Here is a 26,295-nt window from a genome sequence, read left to right as displayed (position 1 = left end):
AACATAAAAACAAAACAAAAACTCTCCCTGCCCCCTTGGCTTCTGCTTGACCTTGCAATGACCCCTTGCCTGCTGGCTTCATATGGGTCTTTGAAATGAGCTCCCTGCGGAACGGTGCAGGCAGGGGTTTGAAGCCCGACCTTCTAGGCCAGCCTAGAATTCCAAACACCTGGTGAGGCTACCCAGAGGTAAACTGGAAATGTGGGAGGGGATAAGAGGACGTTCCCAGTGCCAGCTCCTGTGTGGGGCACAGTCACAACAGTCCTAAATAATACCTCATTTAATATCTCGCGATTTCACTGTCATGATAAAGTAGCACCGTGGTCCCTACTGTGCCTAAGAGGAAAGTAAGATGCCAGATGAGGTGCTCGGAGGTCAAGAAAAGCGTTCACCTTCTTGCGCTGTGTGAGCGGAGGGACGGGAGTCAAGCCTGGGCTGTCAGCTCCGGAGCTGGGGCTGTGTCCTGTGCACCATGCATGCGTGGGTGTGCAGAGGGGTGTGCATGTGACAACTTGACAGTGCTGGTCCCGGTCCTCCCACAGCTGCTCAGCAGGTAGGACCTGACTCTTCTGCCTTCCCACTCCTGACACTGACCTTGTCTTATTCCTGCTCCTACAGGGAGCACGGCTGGTTGTGCTGGAGACATGGCTGCCATTGTCAGGCACTAAGGGACACTTCCGGCTACAGGGTAAAGAGCCATGGCTACAATTCCAAACACCTGGCTTCTCCACTCTTCCTGGTCGCTGCCATGTGACCCTCTCTGGGTCTCAGGGACTGACACCTGGAGGAATGGCCTTTGTTCAGTCTCCTTCCCAGGGTCTCTTGAGGATCACATGGGGTGCCTAAGGTTAAAGGTGCCTCGTCGAGGGAGCTGTTGAAGGGAAGACTTTGGCAGTGGCCCCTTATGCCCATATCTGCCAGATCTAGGATTCTCTGGATACACAAAAGCCTCCTGATTTGGAGGGCAACCAGAATGCCAAACAGAGAAGCAAGGAAGAGGAAAGGGGAAGGAAGAACGAGTTCTCAGCTGCCGCCCAGACCACCCCTGGGCAGATGTGGTATCAAGGGCAACATGCCCGAGAACATGCTCACCCAGATCGTGGCTCTGGTCTTTGGTGTCAAACAGCTGGACGCTGATGGTCTCCTGCTTCTGGTCCCCATAGTATGTCCCATCAGTCACCAGGTGGACAATGACAGCAGCAGCAACCATTGGCTGAGAAAAGTATGCCTGAAATGCAGGAGACATGGGAGGGTCCCTCGTGAGCTCAGGCACATGGTAGGGAAGCAGCCGTGGGGCAGGGGTTTCAAGGAGAATCTTCCATTTCAGGGACTGGGACACTCATTGTGGGGCAGAGAACCTCACAGTGAAGAGCACAGGCTCTGAGGTCAGAAACTCTGTTCCATGCGGGTTCTGCTCTTGCTGAGCTGTGTGACCGTGAGTGGTAGCTCTGCCTCTCTGGGCCCTAATTCCCTCACCTCTAAGTGATGTATCAAGTAAATAACTGTATCACAGGATGATTGTGAGGCTCCAATAAGATCATGGGAACAAAGTGGCACAGACTGAAAGCAGAAAAGAGGTATATTATTTGTCATTTCTCCATGCTAGCCTCTGAGACAAAGCTAAGTAAGACACAGCCCTTGCTTTTCTGCAGACTATGGAGCTCAAAGTAGGTCAGTAGTGTGCAAACCAGAAGTCACCATAATCCCTAGTCAGGAAGATGGCCCCAAAGACAGCAATATAATACCATGTGACAAGTGCCATCCAAATGATGACCAAACACATACAGGACCAGAAGGGAGAGAACAGTCACTTCTCTCCATGGGGATCAGCTAAGACTTCAAGGAGGAGAAGACAATCTTAAAAGGCATTGAACAATGAACAGAAGGTTCCAGGCATAGAAAACTTATCCAAAATCTTTGTCAAAACAAGAATGACTAGGGGCACTCCATGAGCAATGAAGGGATTCTATTTCAGGAAGCATCCTACTGCTAAGTGTTTTGTTCCTTGTCCTTATAATTAACACCCTCAGTGAGTAGACAAACCATCTTGAGAAAGGGTCACAGGAGTTGGTGCTTCCTGGGGGTGGGGGGTTGGTCACTGCTGGAGATTCTAAGGCTCTTCAAGCTTTGGCTTACCCGGAGCCAGAAAGTGGTCTGAGCCAGCTGGGAGTATGGGTAGCTGATGGTACAAGGGTACCAGGCATGCTGGGAAATGCCTTCACTGAGATCTATCACCTTGGTTCGACACACCTGCAAAAAGATAAAGAAAAAAATGTTTTCAAGGGTCTGAGAGGTTGGATTAAGTTCAATTTGATACATGTTTCCTATCCATCTATTTTTTTCTTAGCACCACAGGAAGAAACGGGGATGCACAGACGGGGGTCATCCGTTCCAGGAGCCCACGTCCTAATGTAGAGCAGGGAATCTCAACACTGTGAAGGAAACAGCAGATAACACGTTTGGTGGGAGACGCAACAAGGACATTCTCATGGGGACAAATCCTGCAGGAGTTGACATCTGAGTTGGGTCTTAAAGAATAGACACAGGGGAAGGGTATGGCAGATACAAAGGCTTGGAGGAAAGCAGAAACCCAGAATGCTTAGGCTGTGGTAAGTTGCCTGGTGTTCTTAGAGCTTGAGCAAAATGGCAGAAAAGGCAGGACAAGGGGTTGGATCTCACAGTCTTGAATACCAAACCGACCAACTTAGAACAAATCTGTAAATCGTGTTGAGAGCTGTATTAAGAATAAAGAAAAGACTATGACAGTATGAGCCTATCCTCCAGGGGCCATTCCCCCCACATTCTCAATGACATATGTAACAAATGGTGGTTAAAAAAACACAAAGCAAATACAGACAAGTAGAATTCTTCAGACTTAGGAGTTTCTTGTGCATTCCAAAATGATTTCATTCATTGGTTCATTCATTTATTCTAGTCATATTTATTGGGAAACTGCTACGTGCCAAGCACTCCAGGACAAGACAGATGCTGAGGGGCTCACAGTTGACAACATGTGCACATAGTTATCACGTAGGCACACACAACTGTAAAGTAGAAAACAGAAGAGTTCTATGATGAAAAAGGGTAGGGGCAACAGACTTGTTCATGAGATGGCTCAGACCTCTTGCAGAAGGCCATCCCACATTTGTGTTTTTCCTCTGACCTCTAATGTGGTTCTTCTCTCAAAACTCCCCTGTGGATTTGGGCCTGTCATTCCATGCATGCAGGGCTCAGAGGACTTATCTGCAAAAAAAGGCTAACCTAGCAGACGCTAAGGCTCTTAGAAGCTATGGAAAAAAAAAAAAAAAGATAGTATCGATCATAGTAAACAATAATACACGTACAACAAAAAAGAGGGGAATAAGAAAAACTATATATAAGGATCAAAGATATCTATCCCAGCAATATCTGTAGTAGGAAAAGACTGGGAATAGTTTATATGTTATCTGTTGGGGAAGTGATGCATCAAACAAGAAATATTCACGTGACATATTTTTATACAGCAAAAGACTACTAAGAGGCCTGAATTAGATTCATACACAGGGATGATATTAGAAATATTCAACAACAGGTCTGGTATGGGTCCTGGCCACTCAAAATGGAAGCCCTACTCCTGAGTTCAAGATAGCAATGGAGAGATTGCAAGAAGCATAATATTGAGTTAAAATAAAAAGAAAGAAATGGGGGTGGCTGCGTGGCTCGGTCAGTTAAATGACTGACCCTTGGTTTTGGCTCAGGGCATGATCTCACAGTTTGTGGGTTCAAGCCCCATGTGGGGCTCTGCACTGACAGAGCAGAGCCTGCTTGGGATTCTCTGTCTCCTCTCACTGCCCCTCCCTTTCTCTCTCTCAAAATAAATAAACTTAAAAAAAAAGGAACAAAGTGTAAATGGACAAGTACAATATGATGCCATTTATAAAAATCACACAAAGTGAGGGACAGCTGGGTGGCTCAGATGGTTGAGAGTCCCACTCTGGGTTTTGGCTCAGATCATGATCTCACCGTTTTCGTGAGTTCGAGCCCCACATGGGCTCTGTGCTGCCAGCGCAGAGCCTGCCTGAGATTCTCTGTCTTTCCCTCTCTTTCTGCCCCGCCCCCCCCCCCCTGCTCACACTCTGTCTCTCTCAAAATAAATAAACTTAAAAAAAAAAATCACACAAGGCAAAACCATATATTGCCCAGAGATTCCTATAGATGAGTACAGAAGAATTAAACAGGTAGTAGAAAAGCCATATATCAAATTCACTAGTCAAAGTCAAGAGAAAATACTTGATGTGTGACTGTCTGCAATTTACAATTGCAATCATCAATGCTTTGGTTTTTTTTTTAAATGAGTTTTTGGGTTGGAGGAATTTTATATCTACAGAAAAGTTGCAAAGGCCACACAGAGTCCAAATGTATCCTTCATCCAGTTTCCCTTCCTGCTAACATCTTCATCAATTCATTCCTGAAACCCCAAAGAGAGGAAGATAAGTCACTTAATCAAGTTTGGAGAATCGTGGAGAAGTCACCACCCGGAGAGTGATGTGTGGTGGCATACTGGCCTCAATTAAGGAGACCCTGGTTTATCTTACACATTTGAATGTTGGATTGAGTCACAGGTTTTCAAGGTGTCACTTGTGGATTCACAGGGTTCCTTGGAGGCACCAGCCTGGGGGTCAGGATGTGAGATCTGCCCCCTTTCTGCCCCTCTGCTGCTCCACCTGTAGCATCGCCACGCCTCTGTCTTACATATCAAGCTGCCTTGTCATGTTTCCTTTAAGAAAAGATCTTTACTGCTTTAAGAACATGGAAGGGTGTTGAAACTCGTTTATTGCCAAAGTTTCCCTCCCCCGCCCCAAGAAGCTAGTGGGTCCTGGGCATACAGTATGGCTTTCCCAAATGTCACAGGAAACATCTTAAGGAGAGGAGAGAGTATGCCAAACATTAACCATCTCATCGGCTTCTGTTATTCAAGTCTCTAGAAGCCTAATACCAAGGAGACTATGGGCAAAATGGCCACTTTAACAGGCTGGAAGACATCTTCAAGTTTATTTATGTTTCTCAAAAACAACTGGGACCTAGCTTAGGCAGATCTGCCAGTGGATTGTGTTACATTTTACAACAGTGCGAGACTTTGCATAAACTATCTACGGCATTTGAAATCCAGGCCAGCAATTCGACATGTATCATTTTGGAATTCCTTCCCCTTGTGTTCTGAGCTGCCTGTCCCCAGCAGAGTGTGGTGGGGCACATCTCTGGAGTGCTACAGTTGGGGGCAGCGGGTGGGGGGGGGGGGACTTATCTCTGCATCTAAAACATTCACGGTCAGGGAAGTCTTCAACAGGAACAAAGCCCTCTTATTGCTTAAATACATTTTCCTCTTATCTCATCAGCTCTATCAGCACCAGACAGGGCTTTAGAGGTACACACTGCTGTTATTTTATTCTCCTGTTTTCCTATTTAGTTTGTGTTTGTTTCAAGCTGGCTGCGATCCTGACCAGGGACAGTCAAAGCGGATCAGGGAGGAACAAACAAATCCAGCTGAACCTTTGCCCAAAGCCCCAATTGATCTTAAAACCATCTATGTTCCTGGGGAGGCAAGGGCAGGGGAGGGAAGGCTGCAGGGGAAAGGTAAAGCAAACAGTCACAAGCCTCCTGCTTTTATAGACCTTGTCAATTCTGTTCACTCGGCCCCCACTTATTCAGTGTGCAGCACACTGCGCTCCACATCCCTGTGAGACAATAGCCTTGCCCTTGGCCACAAGGGTGGTCACTAGGGATACAAGGGTGATCCCAAGGAGACTGGTTTTATAGAGATGCTCTGTTTTCATCCACCCATTTCTTCGCACCTCCCAACAAAAGCAAGTCCGACTTCATGACGCATTCCTGAGCAATGTAGATTTTACTGAATGTTCATGGGGGAACAAGCAGGAGAATTACATCTCACACTGCATGGGGACTCGAGCTCCCCGAGCTGCCCCAGGAACTGAGTTAGTTCCTCCTCACTCATCATTTCCAGTGTCCCTGGCTCAGCTCCAGTGACCTTCCCATCTCTCCCAACTGACCCCCCACCCCGCATCCCACTCTATAGCTCTCATGCCAGTCGTTCTTCTCCCTCAAATTATCCACTCTGGCACACATACCACACACAAGGCCTTCTGATGACCCTACCCAGAGCTGTTGGGGTGGGGGGGGTGGGGTGGTGCCGCCGAACATAGCAACATTTTACCCTACCGCGCTGGTATCGCTCCACCTTGTAGAACACCGTGAGGGGACTCTAAAAACAAGGGCAGCCTCTAGGCTTCAGGTTTCCCTAGACGGATGAAGAGGAACCTTTCTGCCTTCCCCACTCCCATGTACGCTGCAGCATTATCCACAATCGCCAAGATGTGGAAACAAACAGTAAATAGATAAACAAAACACGATCTATCCATAGAATGGAATATTACTCAGCCTTTAAAAAGGGAAGGAAACCCTACCATTACTGACAGTACAGATGAACCTTGAGAAGATCATGTTAAGAGAAAGAAGGCAGTCACAAAAGGGCAAATACTGCATGATTCCCCTTCTATGAGGTATCTAAAGTAGTCGAACTCATAGAACCAATGAGTGGAACAGTGGTTACCAAGGGCTGGGGGAGGGGGAAAAGGTAGTTGCTAATCGTCAGACATCAAGTTTCAGGTATTCCAGATGACTAAGTTCTAGAAATCTGCTGTACCTGTAGTCAAAAATGCCTTAGTTATTGTACACACAAAAATTTGTTAAGAAGGTAGATCTCTTGTTAACTGTTTTTATCACAATAAAATGAGACACACTAATATTTTGACCGGCCAAAATGCTGATATTCATTGAATGAATGAATGAATGAATGAATGACTACAGTAATAAACAAATGAGCCAGTGAACGTCAGGGGGAGAGAAATTCATTTTAATGGTGCTAGGCAAAGAGCAGATGTGGTTGGGCTGACAAGCCCCTTAGTATCCTCTCCCTTAGTATCCTCAGGGTCGGAGAAGGGATTTCCTAGCATTTTATTGATTACTTCAGGGACAGAGAACTCACTCTCATTTATAGGCATGTCCAATTTGCCTTTGGACAGCTCTTTACCACAGCCAGGAGGAGATGTCTGGCTACACTCCCCCCTCCTTCTTCCTCTAATGAGCAACGTCTATAAGCTGTCTTATTCAGATTTCTAGAGTTCGAAGGAATTGGAGAATTATCTACTGAGACTATTCCTCCCACAGTGGTCAAGGAAGGAGTAGGTTGTCTTGCACAATATAACATAGTAAGTAAGTGGCAGAATTATTATGAAAATGCAGAGTTTTCTGGCTTCCAGAACGGATGGTTTTTCCTCACCTACATTTGGTACCCTCTCAATCCTACATTTATTTTAAGTTTATTTATTTTAGTAATCTGTCCACCCCAACATGGGGCTCAGACTCGCAAGCCCAAGTCTTTTGCATAGAACCATCCCTAGTGAGATGTGCCCCTCTGCCCCAAGAATTCATGGCAGAAAGAGCAGGCACGAATGCTGGAGCCCACACCACTCTTTTCTCCAGGAAAAGGCCAGCCTTAGGTCTTTGATGGAAGCTGAGCAGCCACTGTCCCCCAATCTCATCTTAACACCTGAAGGAACTGAGGGGCATGAGACCCCCTTCCCCCTTGGCCTTAAGTGAGACCTCTCATCATGAACATGATGACTTAGACTCCACATCACCTTCATAGTTGTCTGCACTTACATCAAACAGCACCCATGGGAAATAGGAGACCTGGGTCTGTTCTGGCTGTGTCACTTACTAGCTGGACATCTCTCCCACCCTCAGTTTCCCCATCTGTGAAATGTGGTTGTTGTACTGAATGACCCCTAGGTACCAGAGGAGCTTAAGGACACCCACAGTAATAACATCCACCAAGGGTCTCATGGCCCCAATATCATTTAATCCGCAATACCAGTTATCCTCTGTGAGGTTGGAATAATTGTCCCATTCCTCTGATGAGGAAATGAGGCACAGAAGCTGTATAATATAAGTCCTTCAAGATCATATCTAGTTGTGTAGGACCGCCAGAAGGCAGACTCTCATCCCTCGGATTCTGTGTCCTGTGTCCTCAATCACAAAGCACCACACCTGGTGCTTGTCTTGGTCAAAACCTCCCCTTCCTCTGATGGAGAAGGCACCAGTTACCACTCTCTTTGCCTCCAGCTGCTCCACATGCTCTCCCTTATCCACGGTCCCCATAGTTAACTTGCCGAAGGGAAGAACTAATCCTCTTGCCCTGCTGATCATCACCCCCATGGCTGCCCGTGGACCACAGAATGCGGAGCTCCCTCGACACAGCTGGCAAAGGCCATGGGGAGCAGGTTTCAGCCATGTCACCGCCTTCACTGCCAGCTGCTCTCTTTCTCCCCTCCCCACACAGCAGGTGGGCCACCACCCACATGCTCAGTGGTGCTCCCTTCTCCCCGAGTGACTCTTTCTCTCCCATGCCCTGGACTCTGCCGCCATGATGCTTGTGCCCAGACTTCTCCCTGCACCCCCACCCCCCTCCACAGCACTAGCTGCCCATTTTGTGAAATACTACACACACTTCAAAGCCAGTCTCAAATGTCACCCCTCCTCTGAAAGCCTTTGCTCACCCCCCAGGCAGAATTAATTGCTCTCTCTTGTGTCCATATAGTTCTTTATATATACCTCGGTTACAGAGCTTGTCAGGTCGGATTATAGTTGTTTGGAGCCCAGTCTTCTCCTTTTAAACTCGGAAGACTTCCAAGGTGAGAACCATGCTTTATTCATGCTCACAGAAATCTTAGCAGATCACCCAGCACTAGGACACAGTAATGCCTCAGGAACAGCAGCAGCAGCAGCAGCAGCAGCAGCGGGAACAGCTACTGAGTGCCCGTCCTAGGCTGGGTGTTTTGTTAAGGATTCTGTGTGTACTAAAGTGTGCAGGCCTCATGACAACTCTGGGAGGTAGGTACTATGATTATACCCATTTTATAAATGAGGAATCGAGGCTCTGTACTTTGCCTGAGGTCACACACCTTGTGAATGGAACCAGGATTCAATTCTAAGGCACAAACTTGGCCCACACTCTTCATGGGAGATGCTAAGTTGTAAAGGGCACACCTGCCCATCTCTCAGGGCTGTCATGGAGGATGGACTTGGGATTTCTCCTGAATAGAAGTTGCTTCAGCAGCCCAAAGCTGCCCTGAGGCAGGTGATGAGGGTCACAAGAGCCCTGGGTTGCCAGGCCAGAGTCTTGCCTACTCGAGGTGACCCAGTTCCTTACTTCCTCTGATACCCATCCTTCCCACGTGCAGAAGGACAGGGTAAGATGAATCCCGAAAAGGCTTTTCAGTTCTGACATTCTGCCAGCTTTTCACTCCCAGCCTCTTCCCAGTGAAGGTTGCTGGAATGAGTGTTGACTCTGTAATGAAGTGGGCTTGTTCTGTCGGCCCCTGAGCCAACTCCTAGACCCCGTGTCTCTGGTACTCCGAGGTAGAAGGCTAATTTCACAGCCACATTTCTAAGATGACCAGAGGGGTAACATAAACATTTATTGCAGCCATTCCAGCAATGTGTTTTCTGTTTTCTTTTTCTTTTCTTTTCATGCATGCTACAAAAGAGCTGGTTATTCCCCCCTGCCCCCCACCAAGCTTTGAGATCATTGGATGCTTGTACTGGGGGTGTCCTCAGAGATCTGATTCCAGCTGTCACATCTCACAGAGGGATGGGGAACAGAGCCCAGTGGAGAGGCGAGACACTGGCTGTAAGCTCCTCTGGGATGGGCCAGCATGTCTGGTGGTGACTGGGGTTGCCTGGCCTGACAGACACAGAGCCTCTGTGGCCCTGGGACTTGGCGGCTCTTGTCCACTCCATGCACTACCAGCCAGTCCATCCAGCACCCGCCTCCAAGCCCCTCCTTTGCCGAAGACTGCTTTCAATTAGAGGAGTTAACGATGTCTTGCTTTCAAAGGGTTTTTTAAATCCAGTTTATCTTCCACCCACACACGTCGTACACAAAGGCAGGGAGACAGAGGGAGAACAGGGGGAGCAGGAGTTCTGGTATTTTCCCACACAGGGGAGATGCCATGAGGTTTCTATTGAATTTCGCTTTTACAGATTTACATGCCCTTTTGTCAATCACAGGAGGGAGGAAGTGCTCTTCAAATCTCTGGCCCGTCCTCTCCAATTTCCTCTTTCAACCCAAAGGGACCTGGGAATAGGTCTCATAGAAAAAGAGAGGAAAAGAAATAGGGAGGGGGAGCATGGGGTGCATGCTGACACTAACAATACACATAAATGCACAAGTGCATGCACGCACGCGCATGCACGCGCACACACACACACACACACACACACACACACACACACACACACCAGGCACTGTTTCCAAATATTTCTACTTAGGCCACATTTTAACCTCAGGCTTGCAGATCCAATGCCAAGTTATTTCCCCAAGAACTGCAAGGCTGTAAGAGGGGCTGGGTTCCTTGATATGAAAATTGTAGGAGAGCAAGCCGGTGGGGAGGCCACAAGTCGTGCCATGGGACCACGACACCAAGTGGGCCAGGTGCAATAAAGCCATCTCTGTAAAGCTGGCATGGCTCTCCCTTACAGCCCATGCTGCTCCCTCCTCAGGGTCCCCGTTGAGGAGGGACAGGGCACCGACTCTTACAGTCTACAGTACGGGAGCTGCCTAGGCATCATCTCGCCTGGCCTGCATCATAACTGTGAGGAATAAGCATTTTTCTCCCCATTTTAGAGATAAGGACTCCAAGGTTTGGAAGGCATTGGGCACTTCCCCACAGCTTAGGAGTCAAAGCCAAGTGGTCTTACTCAAGGTTCACATCCTTCTTACCCCACGGGTGGAGACTTCTCCAATAGCTTCTGGTCATACCTTTCATGGTTTCTTGTGTGGCCACCTATCTCCATTCTTGAGTCCGGAGGACAGCGTTCATGCCTGATTTAGCTCTCCTCTCCACTGGTGTCTAATGCAGGGCACTGAGCACAGCTCAGTGAATACCTCCTATACTGAATCTCAGTTCTTGGCTTTTCCAAGGTTATACACGTGGTTCAGGGGTGACGTATTTGATCCAGAAGCCCCGTGTGTGGAGATGGTAATAACCATGTGGTGCAGGGAAGGTCCTAGGAGGCCTAAGATTCATTTGTGGGCACCAAGAGGTCGGACCTGTCCACCACCCAGGCTCACAGGCAGTCGATGTGTAACAAATATGCTGATAACAATAATAAATGGTATTGGGGGCACGTTCTCTCATGTACAGCAGAGCCTGTTTGATTCTGTGGTTTCATTTAATCCTTAAAACCACCCTATGAGAAAGGAATGAGTATTACCTCTACTTCCCAGATGAGAAACAGGCTGACGGCTAACAAGGAGTGCGATGGCCCTTGACACTGCTAGACCAGTTGAGGCAAACGTGTGGCATCAGTGCTGCTGCTCCCCAACCCCTTGCTCCAGACAGACACCATTAATTGAAGGGTGCCTGCTCTTCCCCTGAGTGTAGACCTCAGAATGCACCTTCACAAAAAACACCATGGCAAGCCGCTCACAACTGGTTCGCCCGGGAGGCGAACCTGTTTGCAATCTTTGAACTTGGTTGTTCGCTCACTGAGGGCAAGAATGGGCACTTGCTTACTACATCTTCAGCATGAAGAGCAGCGAAAGGCCTAAACTAAGCTCTAAGCAAAGACTAGTTGCCTCAAAAAATCAACTGCCAACTGTAACGATGTTATTGATCCTTCACTACATACAAGTATATCCCCTGCTTTTCCAAAAGTCCACTGCACCACTTTGCTTTCACGAAAGGCCTGAATTAGTACCTGTTTTCATCACCTAAAAGAAATCCAAAGAGGATTTTTGTTTGTACAAAAAAAAAAAAAAGGTGGAAAGCAAAAACAGCATTCGTGTTGGTTTCCCAGCGAGTCTTACAGAGGCAGTGCAGACCCCAAGCAGCGAGAGCCGCCCCACCCATTACACTGGGCATCTCAGCCTCAGCCACCAGAGCTCTGACCTGTACCGCTGAGCATCTGCGCTTTATCTCCATGTATTTTGTGCATCCATTAGCAAGATGTGTCCTAAGGTATCAGGAAAGCCTAAGAGAGATTATTTTGGGGGTCTGGGAACACTCAAATGTTTTTTTTTTCATATAAATGAATGGCAATTACTTCTCTGCCTTATGCCATTTTGGCTTACGGAAGGCATCACGCGAGCACCCTGCTTTCAGGTAGTGGAGAAAACCTGTATCAGGTATGCTAACAGGTGTTTCACGTGCCTTATCAGAATTAATGCATATATGGACACTGGAAAGCCAAACGTCCAGATTGGAGGTTCAGGGCCACTTCTACTGGCTGCACAGCACTGTAGTTCTCCACCCACATCCCCCCTGGATTCTTCTCACTTCTACATCCATCCTGACCTCCTCCCTATGCCCCTTATTCCAAACTGACTCCCCCCCACTGTCCTGAACAGAGAACTTTATGGGCAACTAAGGGTTAGCACACACAAACACGCACATGCATGCGCACACACACACACACACACACCTTCAATCCCCTCCTCTGGACCTCCTTTTTATACATTTAATACACTGAAAAAAAAAAAGAGACAAAAATAGAGACAGACAGAGACAGACAGAGACAGACAGACAGGCAGGCAGAGAGAGAGAAAGAGAGAAAGGAAGAAAGCCAGGCTTTCCTTTACCAACCATTAGAAACAATTATCACTTTCCCCAGGCCCCAGAGCAGCTTCCCTCTTTGATGCCTGCCTTAAAGAGATAGAGGGGAGGGAGGGAGTGAACTGCTTTTCTTTCAATTTCGAGATTTATTATTTGGCATGGACAGATAATCAAGCAAAGAAGCATTTCCTGCGTACAAGGCGGGTGTGCAGAGTGGAGAGATGCCTCCTTCCTCCCACCCAGAGCTCTGGAAATAGCAGCAGACCTCGGGGCCTCCACCCAGGAGACACTTCCAGATAAGATAATTTGGCGTTTGATGCCCTCCAGCCTTGGGGCTCAGCTCTGGGGTGATTAGCACCTCAGTGCCCCAGAGGTCTATTCCTAACACATTAGGTATTTCACCCTCCTCAGGGATCTAATATCCTCTGCTGCACCTCCCCCAAGCGTCTAGAATCCTGGAGTTTGGGATACAAATTCTGGGCCTGATCAAAATGACCATGGAGAAGAAGCCAGGCTTATGAGGGGAACAGAGCAAAGAAACTCATGGAAGGCATCCCTGTTCTGGAGCACCTGAACACTTTTACAGGTGGGGAAACTTACCTTTGTTACAGTAGAAATGGTTCACGGTCAATTCTATGGCTCTTGGGGACAGAAATTGGATGTCCCAACCTTCTTCTAAGGGAAAAGTTTACTCAGGAGACCTGAGAAAGAGCATCCAGAAGAGGTGGCAAGGCCAAGTTTAAACCAGCACCTGTGCTTTGAGGGCATCTCCTCACATTCTTGGGAGGCCGGTGTCACCACCCCCACTTACTCTACAGATACAGAGCCTGCCGAAGCCACACCTGTCGCGGCTGGTGAGCTCCGGGTCTGGCGCCTGCCTGCCCATGTTACTCTAAGTCTCTGTCCTATGATACAAGTGAGGACACTGAGGGCCACAGTGTGTGAACGGTGATCCTGAGGCGGTGATGACGATGCCCCAGCTGCTTCCACCTCCGTTAGCTCCAGTCTGTGTCACAGTGGAAGGGAGATTCACACATACCCATTTTCAGATGGGTAAACTAAGGCCAAGGGTGAGGGAGAAAATACCAGCACAGCAGGGGCGGCTCTGAAAAAAAACGGCACTGGTCACCAGTTCCTATAGTATGAAGTGTGACTTCTCATAGTGCAACCCCAAGAGGTCAATGGCATCTTCCCACCTGACATACAGGAGGGCCAGGCGTGGGGCTGTGCCCAACCCAGACGCCCATTTTGAGGAGGCACTGGGCAGGGGCTCGGGCTTCTCCAGCTAGTAAATCCTCTAACAAGGGAGAGTGATTAGTGTCGGATGTGGCGGTCGGCTTTTGTGCTGCTGACAGCACCTCCCTTTAAAGCCCTGGCTGGGCTCATTTCACACGGGGCCCTCCATAGGCCTGCTCCCGGCTCCGTAATTATGCCATTCACCAGTCACCCGGGCCCGCCTCTGAACTCCTGACCCAGCAGTGAAAGACTTGGGATCTCATTACTAATCTCTTAAGCCACCTAGTCTTCCAAAATACATCCATTTAACTTGGAGGCCAAGGCTTTGGGGGTGGGAGCCGGGGAGAGAAAAAGCCCAGCACAGGGACTTCTCATGACATGGCCACATCCCCTTTCTGAGGCCTGTGGCCCAAGCCCCAGGGCAGCTGGCCTGGCTGTCCGGCTCAGTGCAGGGCAGGCCTTTCTGAGGGTCAGTGGCTGGGCTTAAGGACCAAGAGGCCTTTGGAGGGGAAGGGCATCTGGGCCCACCTGTTTGTAATTTCAGGGGTGTGGGTAGGGGATGAGGCCTATGTTTGTTTTAATTATTATTATTGTTGTCGAGAAGGGAGGGAAAAAAATGAGCAGAAACTGCTCACATCTGGAGGCTGCTGTCCAGCTTACGTAATCTCCCGTCGCAGAGGAGGAACACGGGATCCCCAGCCAGATGGTCCGTGGGTGACTTCATGGCACATGGGCCTCCTCCAACAGTAAGATGCTGACAGGGTTGGGAGAGCGGGTTGTGGGACCTTCTTGAGATTCTTAAGGGGTGAGAGGTAGGAGTTTGGGGGCTCCCAGAGATCTCAGTTTTCTTTGGGTAGACTCAAGATTTTTTTCCAGCCAAACGTACAATTTTTTTTGTTATGTCTCTCATTCATTCATTCATTCATTCATTCATTTACATAGCACTTACATATGTGCAGGTTCCTTATTCCCCATGGTCTACTTGGTGAAAATGGATCCCAGAGGAAAAAGCAATAAAGGTAAGATCCTTCTTGCAAACAGCTCCCAGACCCATGCGGGAGGGTCAAGGTAAACGATTCTACAGGAAAATACTCAGAGAACAGCGTGGTTGGTTCTGTGTTTGAGGTATGCACAGGTTGAGGGAGAGGAATGGAAGAAAAAGTTGCCTCGGCAATCTGTGCCTGAGCACCAGGTCTGAAAAGCAAAATTTTAACGTCATGTGGGCTCTGGAGAGCAGAGGCTGGAGAAGAAGAGGCGAGAGAAGGGGAAAAGTGGGGCCACGGCTAAGCCATGACAAACCCAGTTTCCCAGATGATGACACAGCAGAGGCATGAAGGACAAAGTCAGAGATATGGATCCTGCTGCAAACACAGTTCTGAGCATACTGCTTTAAAAAAAAACAAACACATTGCTATCCTTTGGCGTTTTCAAATCTCTCTTTTTTAAAAGCATTTGTACCTAAAGCAATTCATACAACGTCATGAATTCTAGATAAGGATACATAAAAGCGGCGTAGACTGTGGATCAGATCAAGAGGGAACCGTTAGCTTCAACCCAAGTGCTAGATCGGAACGCAGAGATACTGCCGGCATAAGGTGAAAATCCCGAGGCACTGCTAACTCCAGATATGAATCCTGAAGCATCCCCATCTTTATTTCAGAGCCCAGAGGTACTGCCCATTCTAGAGAATTCCACTGAGCACTGAAACACTCCCAGTTCTAGCCCAGAATACTGAGATACGGGGCCTCTAGAACAGGGCCAGGGAATGCCGTCTGCTCTAAGTCCAGCATCCCAAAACCACCTGTGGACAATCAGACACCGACGATGGAGAACAGAAATCTGGTTAGCTTCCACCTTAAAATGCCCTCTCTACTGGGTCTAGAGTGGAATTAGGAAACACAGCCAACTCTGGAGCAAAGTCCTAAAACACGGAAGTCTCCACCATTCAGCTCAGAGCCACTCAAACCAAAGCAGTGTGTCACAGGCATCTCGTAGACCTTTTCTTAGCCCTTCCCTGGGAGCCCTGAGATGTTCATGGGTTAACCAGGAAAGCGCTGACCACATCCAAGCTCAATGCCTGGTCACCGAAACCCTTGGTTAGGAATAGTTGAACAGTGGTTAATGGCAGTCTTGACCACACTGGCCTATTCAAGAAAGGTCAGAGGAGTGATTTTTCACTTAAAAACATCTGTGTACTGAAAGAACAAGCCTTTCTCAAGTTCATAAAAGTAGGAGTTTCCAGGTTCTTTTCTGTTTTTCCTCTGCACTCCCCGTCCATTCCTCCTCTTCTCCAGCTTTCCTAATTAAGATCTGTATGTTCCAAGTTATGTCCATGATGAAGCCCGAGTCACATGACCTGCAGAGAACCCCACTTAATGCCAAGATGGCCCCACAGAGTGCACCATCCATGGGTACTCGCTGTAGCCCTCAGGGTTCCCTGGTCCCTTCCTGAAACCTTGGTGAGCAGGGGCCAGAAACCACAGAATGATTGGCTCCTTTCTCTTTGCTTTTGAAGAGTAGGCAGTGTGCTTGCCCGGGTTGCCTTGAGCTTGATTTCTCCTAGAAAGGGGCCCCGAAGGATGCAGGGCACTGACTTATGCTAGGAACAAGAGGCCAGGGATTGTCATGCTTTTAGCAGTGTCCTGCTGACCTTCGAGCAAACACATGGGCTCTCATTCTTAAGGACAAAGGCGACATTGCTCTCTGATCCTCCCTCTCCAGATATCAGAGGTATCGCTAGTGATTGTGACATACAAACTGGGGACTTGGCCCGCCAAATGCCCAATGGACACTGCTGACTTACGTGTTCACCACCCCATGAGCACATTCCTCTGAGGGACGGAGACTGTCCAGAGTGATGCTTTCCCCCAGTGGCGCCCTTGGCCAAGGCAGCACACATCTGCACAGAAGCAGGGTGTTGAAGCAGCTGTTCTGAGATGTGCTCCCTGGCCAACAACAGCAGCAGGATCTGGAACCCACAGTGTGAACTCTCTGACCATGCCTACACCTGCCACTTCCCTGCACCTTCCACTGAGCGGCGGAAGTCACACACATCTTAATGTCAAGAGAATGTGGGCTGGAATCTCAGCTTCTGCCATTTCCTGACAGCATGAGCTTGAACCCTTTGGGGAGGGCTAAACTTCTCTGCTGCAAAATGAGATGCTGCTTCCTCCTCAGGAGGGCTGTGACCAGGCTGAGAAATACTCTTACATATGCAAGTGTTCAGACACTGCCCTACATGCTAGGAACAGAATTAACATTTCTCTACCTCATCCCCACCTACCTCTTTCTTCTTGGCTGTAGAGGAAGACAGGCTTGGGTTCCAATTCTAGTTTTCCCTGCCCCATCCCTGGGCCAGCTGCAGAACCTCGGATAAGTTACTCTGGGAGTCTCAATTTACTCCCCTGTAAACCAGTGAGTTAGGGGCCGCCTCACGGGGGCAGGGTGGGGCAGGTGTAAATGTGCTAGAACAGCGAGGGACTCTGGGTAGAGCCCCTGGAGAAAACACCCTGCTAGCCTGCTATCCATACGGTTCCTGTCACTGTGGTCAAATACTGTCATTGCCATCATGTTACCCCTTTACTGTCATTTATTATTGTTTAAGTACTGCTTTTCCTCCCTCCCTTAATCTTCCCCACCTCCTCTCTCCCTCTCCCGCCTCTCTCCACCTGTCCTTCCTCCCACCTTTCTAGCTCTTCCTCTTTCATACTCTCCTTGGCTGGGCCTCTCACTGGGAGACCTCTAGAACATAGAAGACAGCGCCTTATGTCTCCATCAACCATTTAGGAATCTAGTCACAGGGACCTCACTGAGACCCTAATCTCTCCCAGAATAGTAAGGGGCAAAAGGGCCTTTACCGTGGCCCAGCTTCCAGAAGCTGTTTTCTACTTTCTGCACAAAGCTGTTAACAAAACAAAGTACAGGTTTAGTCATTAATATTTACCACATGCCTACTATGTGCCAGGCCTTCTTTTTCATCTTGGAAACAACAATGTAAACCCCTGTGCTTCTGTGGCTAACATTCTGGAGGAATGGGGGCACAGAGGGGGGTCATGGGGGCCCAGAGCAGCAGAGAGAAGTTCAGGCGGGGTCCAGGGTGGGCTTTCAAAGCCCCTTCCCCCTACTCACATGGTAGCATGTGCCCCATCTGCAGAGGAGGAGACAAAACAGGAGACTTAAGAAAGCCCTGCTTACTCTGGTCCCTATTGCATTTATCAGGGGACTGTATCCTGGCCACACAAGGGAATCACTTACATATGCTGCTTTGTACATTTAAGCCAATCTAAAGGAGACATCACTCAGCAGACACTCTTTCCAACAGCATTTTTCAGTAGTGAACCCATCAGCACCCTAGGAGTACTGTCCGGGCAGCAAACCCTGTGGTAGGCACCGGAAATACCTACACATTATACGACAGAGCCCAAACCCTTAGCCACTCACAGGGCATTTGCTATGAAAAGCTGTGGACACAGGAAATGCAAACTACAAGGCAGCTTGTGCTCCGGGTCGTTGGATGGTTCCAGAAGAATGAAGGCTGCACCTGGGTGGGTGACCATATGGAAGAGGTGCCATTTCAGCTAGACCTTGAAGGATAGATAGCTAAGCCTCCAAGAGGTGGACAGGTACATGATGGATCTTGCAGGCAGGAGAAATGGAAACTCCAAGACCCGTCTGGGGATTGCAGGTCGTCCATTCTGCCGGGAGTGCACCTGTCAGCCAGGGAGCTGTGTGGAAGGGCTGGCAAAAGTCATGCTAGACCCTGCCTGGTCTGGCCTTTGGATTTTAGAGACCACAGGGAACAATACAGAAAGCTTGGCAGGTGAGAGATCATGGAGACCAATATTTATTGTGAATTCTGGAAACTGTACCCCAAGGGCAAAACTCCTCCAGTGAGGATATATGCACACTTAAAAGATTTAAGACATTGTTTCACAAAAAGATTAACATGTCATATCTCACTCTGGAATAGAGAGAAATACTGTGTGTGTGTGTGTGTGTGTGTGTGTGTGTGTGTGTTTAATTTATTGGGAAATGGGGCGCCTGGGTGGCTCAGTCAGTTAAGCGTCCAACTGTTGATTTCGGCTCAGGTTGTGATCTCATGGTTCGTGAGTTTAAGCCCCGCATCAGGCTCCGTGCTGGCAGTGTGGAGCCTGCTTGGGATTCTCTCTCTCCCTCATCCTCTGCCCCTCCCCCACTTGCTCTCTATCTCTCAAACGAAATAAAAAAAATTTATTGGGACAGTGGGTACAGACCCTCAAAGAATTGGATTGACTCCTTTTTCCACCACATGGAGCAGAGGTGCCTCTGTTAACCTCTGCTTCTGCATCTATGAAATGGGAACACAGTTCCTACTACACAGCTTGGTTATGAGGATTTAAATGCGATGACTGAGCTGAATGAATTTAGGTAGCAGTTACCATACGTCAAGCACTGCCCCAAGGGCTCCATGTGTGCTCTTTTGTGGAATCCTCATCATTACCACTGGCCTTCTCCATTTTACAGATGACAAGGCCGAGTAACTCGTCTGAGACCTGACTGTAAGTGGCAGCTCCGGGATGTAATATGCTCCAGATCAGCTCTGTCCAATCAGAAGCCCACTATCTCCATGTGCCTATTTAAATTGAAATTAATTAAAACGAACGGTTCCTTGGTTTCGCGAGCAGTGCAGACATAGAACACTGGAAGGTCTACTGGAAAGTTGCTCTGGAAACTGGGCTCCTAACAGCTCTGCCTTCTCTGACATAAGGCTCATGCCCACAGTTCCTCCAATGCATCCCAGTCTCTCTGCTTCCTCGCACTGCACTGAATTGATACCCTTTCCCTGGTTCTCCACGGAGAGAACCTTGTTCCCACACAGCACTGCAGACCTGGGCTGGGCATCTCAGGCAGCGTCCACATTCCTGAAAGCAGCATTGTGCCAGCAGACCAGATCTCTCCCCAAACTGTGCTACATCCCAGTATGGAGAGAAATGCAGACACCAGCCAAGCATGTCCCTCCACCAGCTGCACATATGGGTCCACGGTGGGCAGAAGCCCAGGAAGTCTCTGTGGGACCGCCCTGGCATGGAAGCTTACTGCTCAGCAGGGGCACCTCTCATATGCCTGATGGAGCCCATCCCTCCCTGGAAAACTGAACATGCACAAATGTATCCAGGACCTCCTGGGACTTGGATCTGGCTGAAAAATGAGGGGAGTTTTAAGAAACCCACGGCTGGGGTGGAAGAGAGAGCGGAAAGCCCTTTTTGGTCTGGGTCTGTAGCTAACACATCCAGGCTACTTGGTGGGAGGGGGTGGGAATAGGGGGCTTGAAAAACAAACACAAACAAACACACACACACACAAACAAAAACAAAAGCCTGTGCATGGCCAAACCTCAACTCCCCTTGGAACCCCATCCTTTGGGCCTGGCTTGAGAAAGTTTACTTTCAGACATAGAGAAATGAGCACATGTGGTTTTGGGGACAGAATTCAATACCGCCAGAGCAGCGGGCTCAGCAAGCTTGACTGGCTATTGCTTCCTAAGTGCACTGCAGCCCCGGAGAGAGAACGCTGTTTACATTTTTTACATGTTTCTTGGGTACAGAACATGAAACTAAATTACACAGCAAAGGCCGTGCTGGCTAAACACCAGTGCCCCCACTTAAAACAGAAACAATTAAAAAATAGAGAGAGAGAGAAAGAAAAGGAAAAGAAGAAAGAAAGAAAAGGAAAAATGAGAATGGAGAGGGGTCTTAAGGGAACCTGAATGGATAACAGGGCTGGAAGGAAGGAGTCTGGTCCTGAGTCTGAGAGCAGGGAAAGAGGACGTGGAGACTGACCACGAGATGTGAGTGGGTCAGGCTTGGACCAAAGACAAAGGAATCTTCCTAGAGGGGCCATGGGGTGGGTTGGCAGGCCTGAGGCTGCTCTCCGCGGAGAACCAGTGGAAGCAGCCCCAAACCACAAAGCCGTTCTTGTTCCTGGGCTTCAAGTCAGGAGGCAAGCAAGAAATGAAGACTCACTCCTGAAACCAGGCACCTCCCCGACCCCGGTCCACGTGGCACCTTCCTGGTCAGTCAGAACGTGTCTGGTGCCTGCCAAGGCCTCTAAGGCCAACGCCAACTCCAATCGTCTATGTATCACAGCACTCTGCCAACTTCTGCCCTTCCCAATTTCAGCATCCTTGTCCCATCCTTACTGGACACTGCATGCTACTTAAAGGCTAGGGGTTCAATGATTTGTCTCAACCTCAACCCACGGCTGAAAATGATCCTTTGGACATAGTAGGTGCACAGTAAGATTATACCGATATCCAATCCAAAGAACAGAATCATTTCATAGCACACAGGAGACGGAGAGGTTTAGGGAAGCTGTTTAAGCAAAGTCAAAACTTCATTAAATGAGGGCCAGTAGACTCTCAAAGTCTCTCTCTGTTTGTGCCCGAAAGAGTATGCCCTTAAAATGAATGAATAAATAAATAAATAAATAAATAAATAAATAAATAAATAAATAACAATGATAAAACTCAGTTGTTTCTAACTGGATCCCTCAATTGCTAAACCTTCATAGGCAGAAAGAAGCATTTCATTAGAAAATCTTTCAGTTGCTATTAGAAGGAAAAACCACATTTCTGAATCAAGTGTTTCATCCTTGACAAACATCTGCCAGGTAGGGATTACTGCTGCTATTTTATGGATAGGAAGTTGGGTAGGAGCAGAAAGAAATGGTTTGCCCAAAGTGACAGGGTTGGTAAGTGGTGGCCCCAGAGCTGGAAACCAGGTGGACCTGATTCCAATTTTCATCTTTTGTCTTCAAAAAGCTTATCATTCCAAGTTTTTCAGGGTCAACAGGACAGCTGGTATTTCATAAGTTTGAATAAAGACCGACAGAGTGAATGGGTGAAGGAAGGAGGAGAGAAGGGAGGGCTGGGAGGAGGGTCTGGTGGTGGACTCCTTTGTTGGGACCCTGAATAATTCTGTAGATTTAAAGTCCCTCCCAAGCTGAGGCTTCCATGATAAATCCCAGGCAGTCAGAGCAACCAGCTCAGGCACTCCTTTCTGATGCAGGCGCTGTTTCTTATTCCCCTGAAGGGATTTTGGTGCCCTACATCCACGAGACAGGCTATAACAGGCCATGGGACTTTGTGTTCTGTCTCCTTAGATGACTCACACATGTGCTCTTGAAAAATTATTCATAAACCACCAGGAGAAAGCACATCCCGTGGGTATTTGGGAGAACTGCTTGGAATCTTCTCGGACATTTCAGTGTGTTCCTTCTGCCTGTCTTCCTTCTTCCACCATGGGCAGATGTTGTCCCATCTCACCAGTGAGAAGAGATGCACACTTTGGTGAAGTATGTGCAAGAAAAGGAAAGCTGTTAGAAATGACCTCAACACTTAGCGTTGAGTCCAAGATTTCTCTCTGTCCTTTGCAAATCATATCATCTGAAAAGCACTGGAGAATTGCTTGCCCATGCAAAATTTCCCAGGGAGGCTGTTTCAATGACACACCAGCAGTGTGGCGTAAGAAAAGGCAGAAAGAAGAGTGCCATCAGTGAGGTGGTTCATCTCCCTGAGACTCAGTCTCTTCATTTAGAGAGAAGTGAAACCCCTCAGTTTTATAACATGCTTTAAACCCCCAGGGCAGGCTCTGCATTACAGGAGGTGTTCAATAGACGCCTCTCCTCTTCCTCAAATGGACATCTGATTCCGTTAGCCCCCTGCTTATAATCTCTAAAGAGCTCCCCTCTGCACTTAGGATAAAGTCTAAATTTCAAGCATCTGAAGGATGTCCGTACACACCCCATAAGCTCATCTCTCAACTTCCCCTTTATTTCTTATTGACTTTTTTTTTTTTTTGGATGTCTGTCTCCACCTCCCTCCCTTGACCCTCCGCACTCCCTACACTGTGTCGTAAGTGCTTGTGGAGATTTCTCTCCCTTGTGTCCAGAGAACCAGCTGGGCATCCGATTTCTTCCTCTGGATGCAAGGAGGAGGAAGACACAGAGAAATGGCCTCTACTTGCTGGCTCAGACCTGGCGGAATGCACACATTTTGTGATTCTCTCACTGACATCTCAGGGCTTCCTGTGTACAGCACATGGCTTGTGACAAACCTGTAAATTGAGCCAAGGTACGTCTTCCATCCACAATTTTCTCCTTTGTGCTTTTTTCTCCTATAACCCAGAAATAATTAGGCACTGATCTGAAAAATGATTTTTTCACACTTCGGGGTTGCCAACTTAAAACATGTCCTATAGTTCTCCCGCATTTCCACATACGTAATTTAAATGACTTTCTGGAGAGGGCAATGCTGAACCTAAAAGAACGAGTGCCTACGGGTGGAGATCTACACAGCACGGCGGAAACAGCGGGGTGATATTTGGGGTACTGGTGTAGCAGTTCCCACTTTCTTGGTGTTCCTTGGATGCTTACTACCTATGAAAAGATGCAAAAGACACAGTTTCTCCTAGCTTCTTACAAAAGCAGGTGGGAGCTGCCTCGTCCTGCACCTGAGCTCCTATTTTGAACACAGTGGCCAGCCCCCTGGTTCTGCCCCTTACAAGAGTGAGCCCCAAAGCTGCTCACTCAACCTTCTGAGGCTTACTGTCTGAATCTATAAAGTGAAAACAGTGATTCCTATTTTTCAGTTTCAGTAGGATTCAAGGAATTTGATGCAGAAGCTGGATCAATCTGATAAGTATTATTTTTATAATTTGTCCAAGACCTTCGGAAAGTGGGCAAAGGACTTCTCCCATCCCTACATGCTGGCTGTCTGTCTGCTGGCTGAGAAAGCTGATAGCACTGTGGTTTCTTCCTCAGGGAAACTCCCTCTGAATCCCACTCTTGGGTCTCTGGCTGCTGTTTCTAGTAGGACATACCCCACTGATGAAACTGTGAGCTCTTTGAGGGTAGCACTTCTTTGGGATTTCTCTTAAAATGCCTGGTGTGGCCCTGAGGATACAGGAAACATTCACCAACACAACTATTCTAACTCAACTAAATGTTGACCGAGCTTCTGTACTGTGGGGGCCAACGTGGTCTCTAAGTGAGGGTGTGGAGGAGAAGCCTAATATGTACAAGACCATTAACATTTGCACTACCCAATAAGTGTAAAAACACAAACACACAAAAATCCACCGCTAGGTGTTCTCTCCGCATTTGCTCTCTTAACATCTGCCAGGTAGATGCTGTCATTCCCTCTTTCCAGAAGAGGAAACTGAAGCTCCCAGAAGAGTCATCTGCTCAAGGTTCCCAAAAGTCAGAAGAGGGGCAAAGAGGGCAAAGCCACAGCCACATGATTTCCACTTCACCCCATTAACCCCTATGCTCTTTACCTGCTCATGTTTCTCAATGTACGATTCAAACGTGCTTCTGCATGAGCCTATGAATAAATGAGTACACAAATTATTGTAACACATGACAAATTATGATTTATATTTTAATGGAAGGCCCAAAGTGTTATGGACATGCCCAGAGGCTGGTGATAACAACCTAAGGTAGAGTGGCAAAGGACTGACATACCCAATAATGGGTTGATGGGGTGGACAGAGAATGGATTACAAAGGAAGGGGGGATGTCTAGGGTCTCACCTGCCTTACAAGGCAGGGATGTCCCACCTCAGTCTGAATGCCTTACGATGGCGAGCCTACTATATCACAAGGCACTCCATCCCCCTGTGGATAATTCTCATTCTTAGAAAGGTTTTCTTTATTTTGGCCCTAAAACTACTGCCCTGGAAATGCTTAGTGTAAGTTTTACCCTCAAAGGATTAACCAAATAAATTGGTTGGTTGACTCAAGGTCTGTAATCCCTAGGGAGCACTGAACAGTCCAGATACTATTTCCATTTCCTCCTTAGGCCCTTGCAGAAGGAGGGAGGTGTGCCTGTCTAGATAGGAGGAAATGGACTGTGGTAAGAAGTGCTGGGGATGGGGTGGGGGGAGCAGGATGAAAGGGTATCTACACCTCATCTTGGCAGCCTATGGTGTAAAAGCACCAGAGCAATGCAAAACATGGAGACAAAATTAGGACAAGACGAAATTTCTGCAAGCACTTAACCCAAACCATTTCTGAGGTTCCCCTAAGAGAGAGAACTTGATTCTTTCGGTCCATTTCCATTTTTGTTCTGTCTCAGGGACTTCTTGAATTCCAATGGGGCCAGGAAGGTGCATGACCAAAATATCTAAAGAATGTCTCTTATTACAGGGTATTCAGCCTACTCTGCACATCTGGAAGTTTTGATGCCTCTGATCATGTCTGGCTATGAGACTCAAGGTTCGGGCTGGAGTAGCTTAGCCCTAACGAAATTGGGGGATCTTGTTGGAGGAGAATGGACGTGAGAGACTGGAAATTATTAGAAGCAAAGGGCTTTTACAAAACTGAAAGTAAGGGCAGTGCTCGGGAGTCTGTTTGGGGAGAATCCAAGAACTTCATGGTGTTTGCACTGCGGTGCCAACAATGGGATCTGCCTGGCTTTCTTTCTGCTTGTTTCCTCAGGGGGATTTTCCAGGTATCCACTGACCTCCAACTTTGGGATGTGACTGCATATTCCCAATCTCACTGCTGGCTTCAACGAGATCCTAACCTTAGATTCTCTACGTCTAGGCTGTGTGGCTTTGGGGAAGCCACTCCACCTCTCAGTGCCTCCAAGATAGGGGACTGGCTATGGAGGGTCCAACACAGTGGCTGGTGGACCTCAATGGCCACTGCCCCCTCCCCCCCTCCCCTCTATCTGTTCCAGTAGTCACTCTCTAGACCCAGCTCCTACAGGGGAATGTCATGTGTGCATGCGTGTGTGTGTGTGTGTGTGTGTGTGTGTGTGTGTGTGTGTAAAGAAACAGAAAAAGAAAGAGGAAGAAGAAAGAGGACAAAGTATAAGTGTACTGGGGGGAGGTGAGGGGCACCTGGTGGACCTTAAGAATCTCTCTGGAGCTGCCTTCTCTCCTCTCAAGCCATCAGCCTCTTCACTGGAAGCCCTGACAGGGTGAAAATTAACTACCAGCCTCCTCTAATCACTGCACAGGGTAATGAAGGCCATGGTTATACTTCCCCTCTTTTCTGTTGTCAGAGGGAGCTACTTTATACCCCAGGGAGAGCCTTACGCAGAATCACCAAGGCTCTGCATAGGTGTGTGTGTGCATGTGCATGTGTGTGCAGGACAGGGGCCGGGTATGAGCGACTTCTAGGCATTTGCTTCTAGTTGGGAAATTCAGAAGACTTTTGTTCTGACGCCCTCCAGGCTGCCTGCCTGGCTCTGCACCCAGCCTGTGCGACACATCCCCTCCCCTGACCCCGTATTCTCCAGTGAGCTGATCTCATTATGGCAAATTTAGTTACAGCTGAAGTCTCCTTGTAACAAAGATTATGTCCAAGCCCAGAGTAATGGAACCTAGTCGATTTCATTAAAA

At 48.1% G+C, this 26,295-nt stretch overlaps 1 protein-coding gene across 1 annotated transcript in view; it reads right to left on the bottom strand.

The window, feature by feature from the left end:
• Positions 1 to 26,295, bottom strand: part of PAPPA (pappalysin 1) — a 243,825-nt gene that overhangs the window by 71,462 nt on the left and 146,068 nt on the right. The window contains exons 11-12 of the mRNA XM_060608872.3: positions 2,137 to 2,250; positions 1,093 to 1,228 (exon numbers count right to left, since the gene is read on the bottom strand). Of these exons, the coding sequence (XP_060464855.2) occupies positions 1,093 to 1,228; positions 2,137 to 2,250 (250 nt within the window). The remainder of the gene's footprint in view (positions 1 to 1,092; positions 1,229 to 2,136; positions 2,251 to 26,295) is intronic.

Source organism: Panthera onca, chromosome D4 (assembly GCF_046562875.1).
Source record: "Panthera onca isolate mPanOnc1 chromosome D4, mPanOnc1 haplotype 2, whole genome shotgun sequence".
Taxonomy (NCBI): domain Eukaryota; kingdom Metazoa; phylum Chordata; class Mammalia; order Carnivora; family Felidae; genus Panthera; species Panthera onca.
This window is presented reverse-complemented; position numbering and strand designations above follow the sequence as displayed.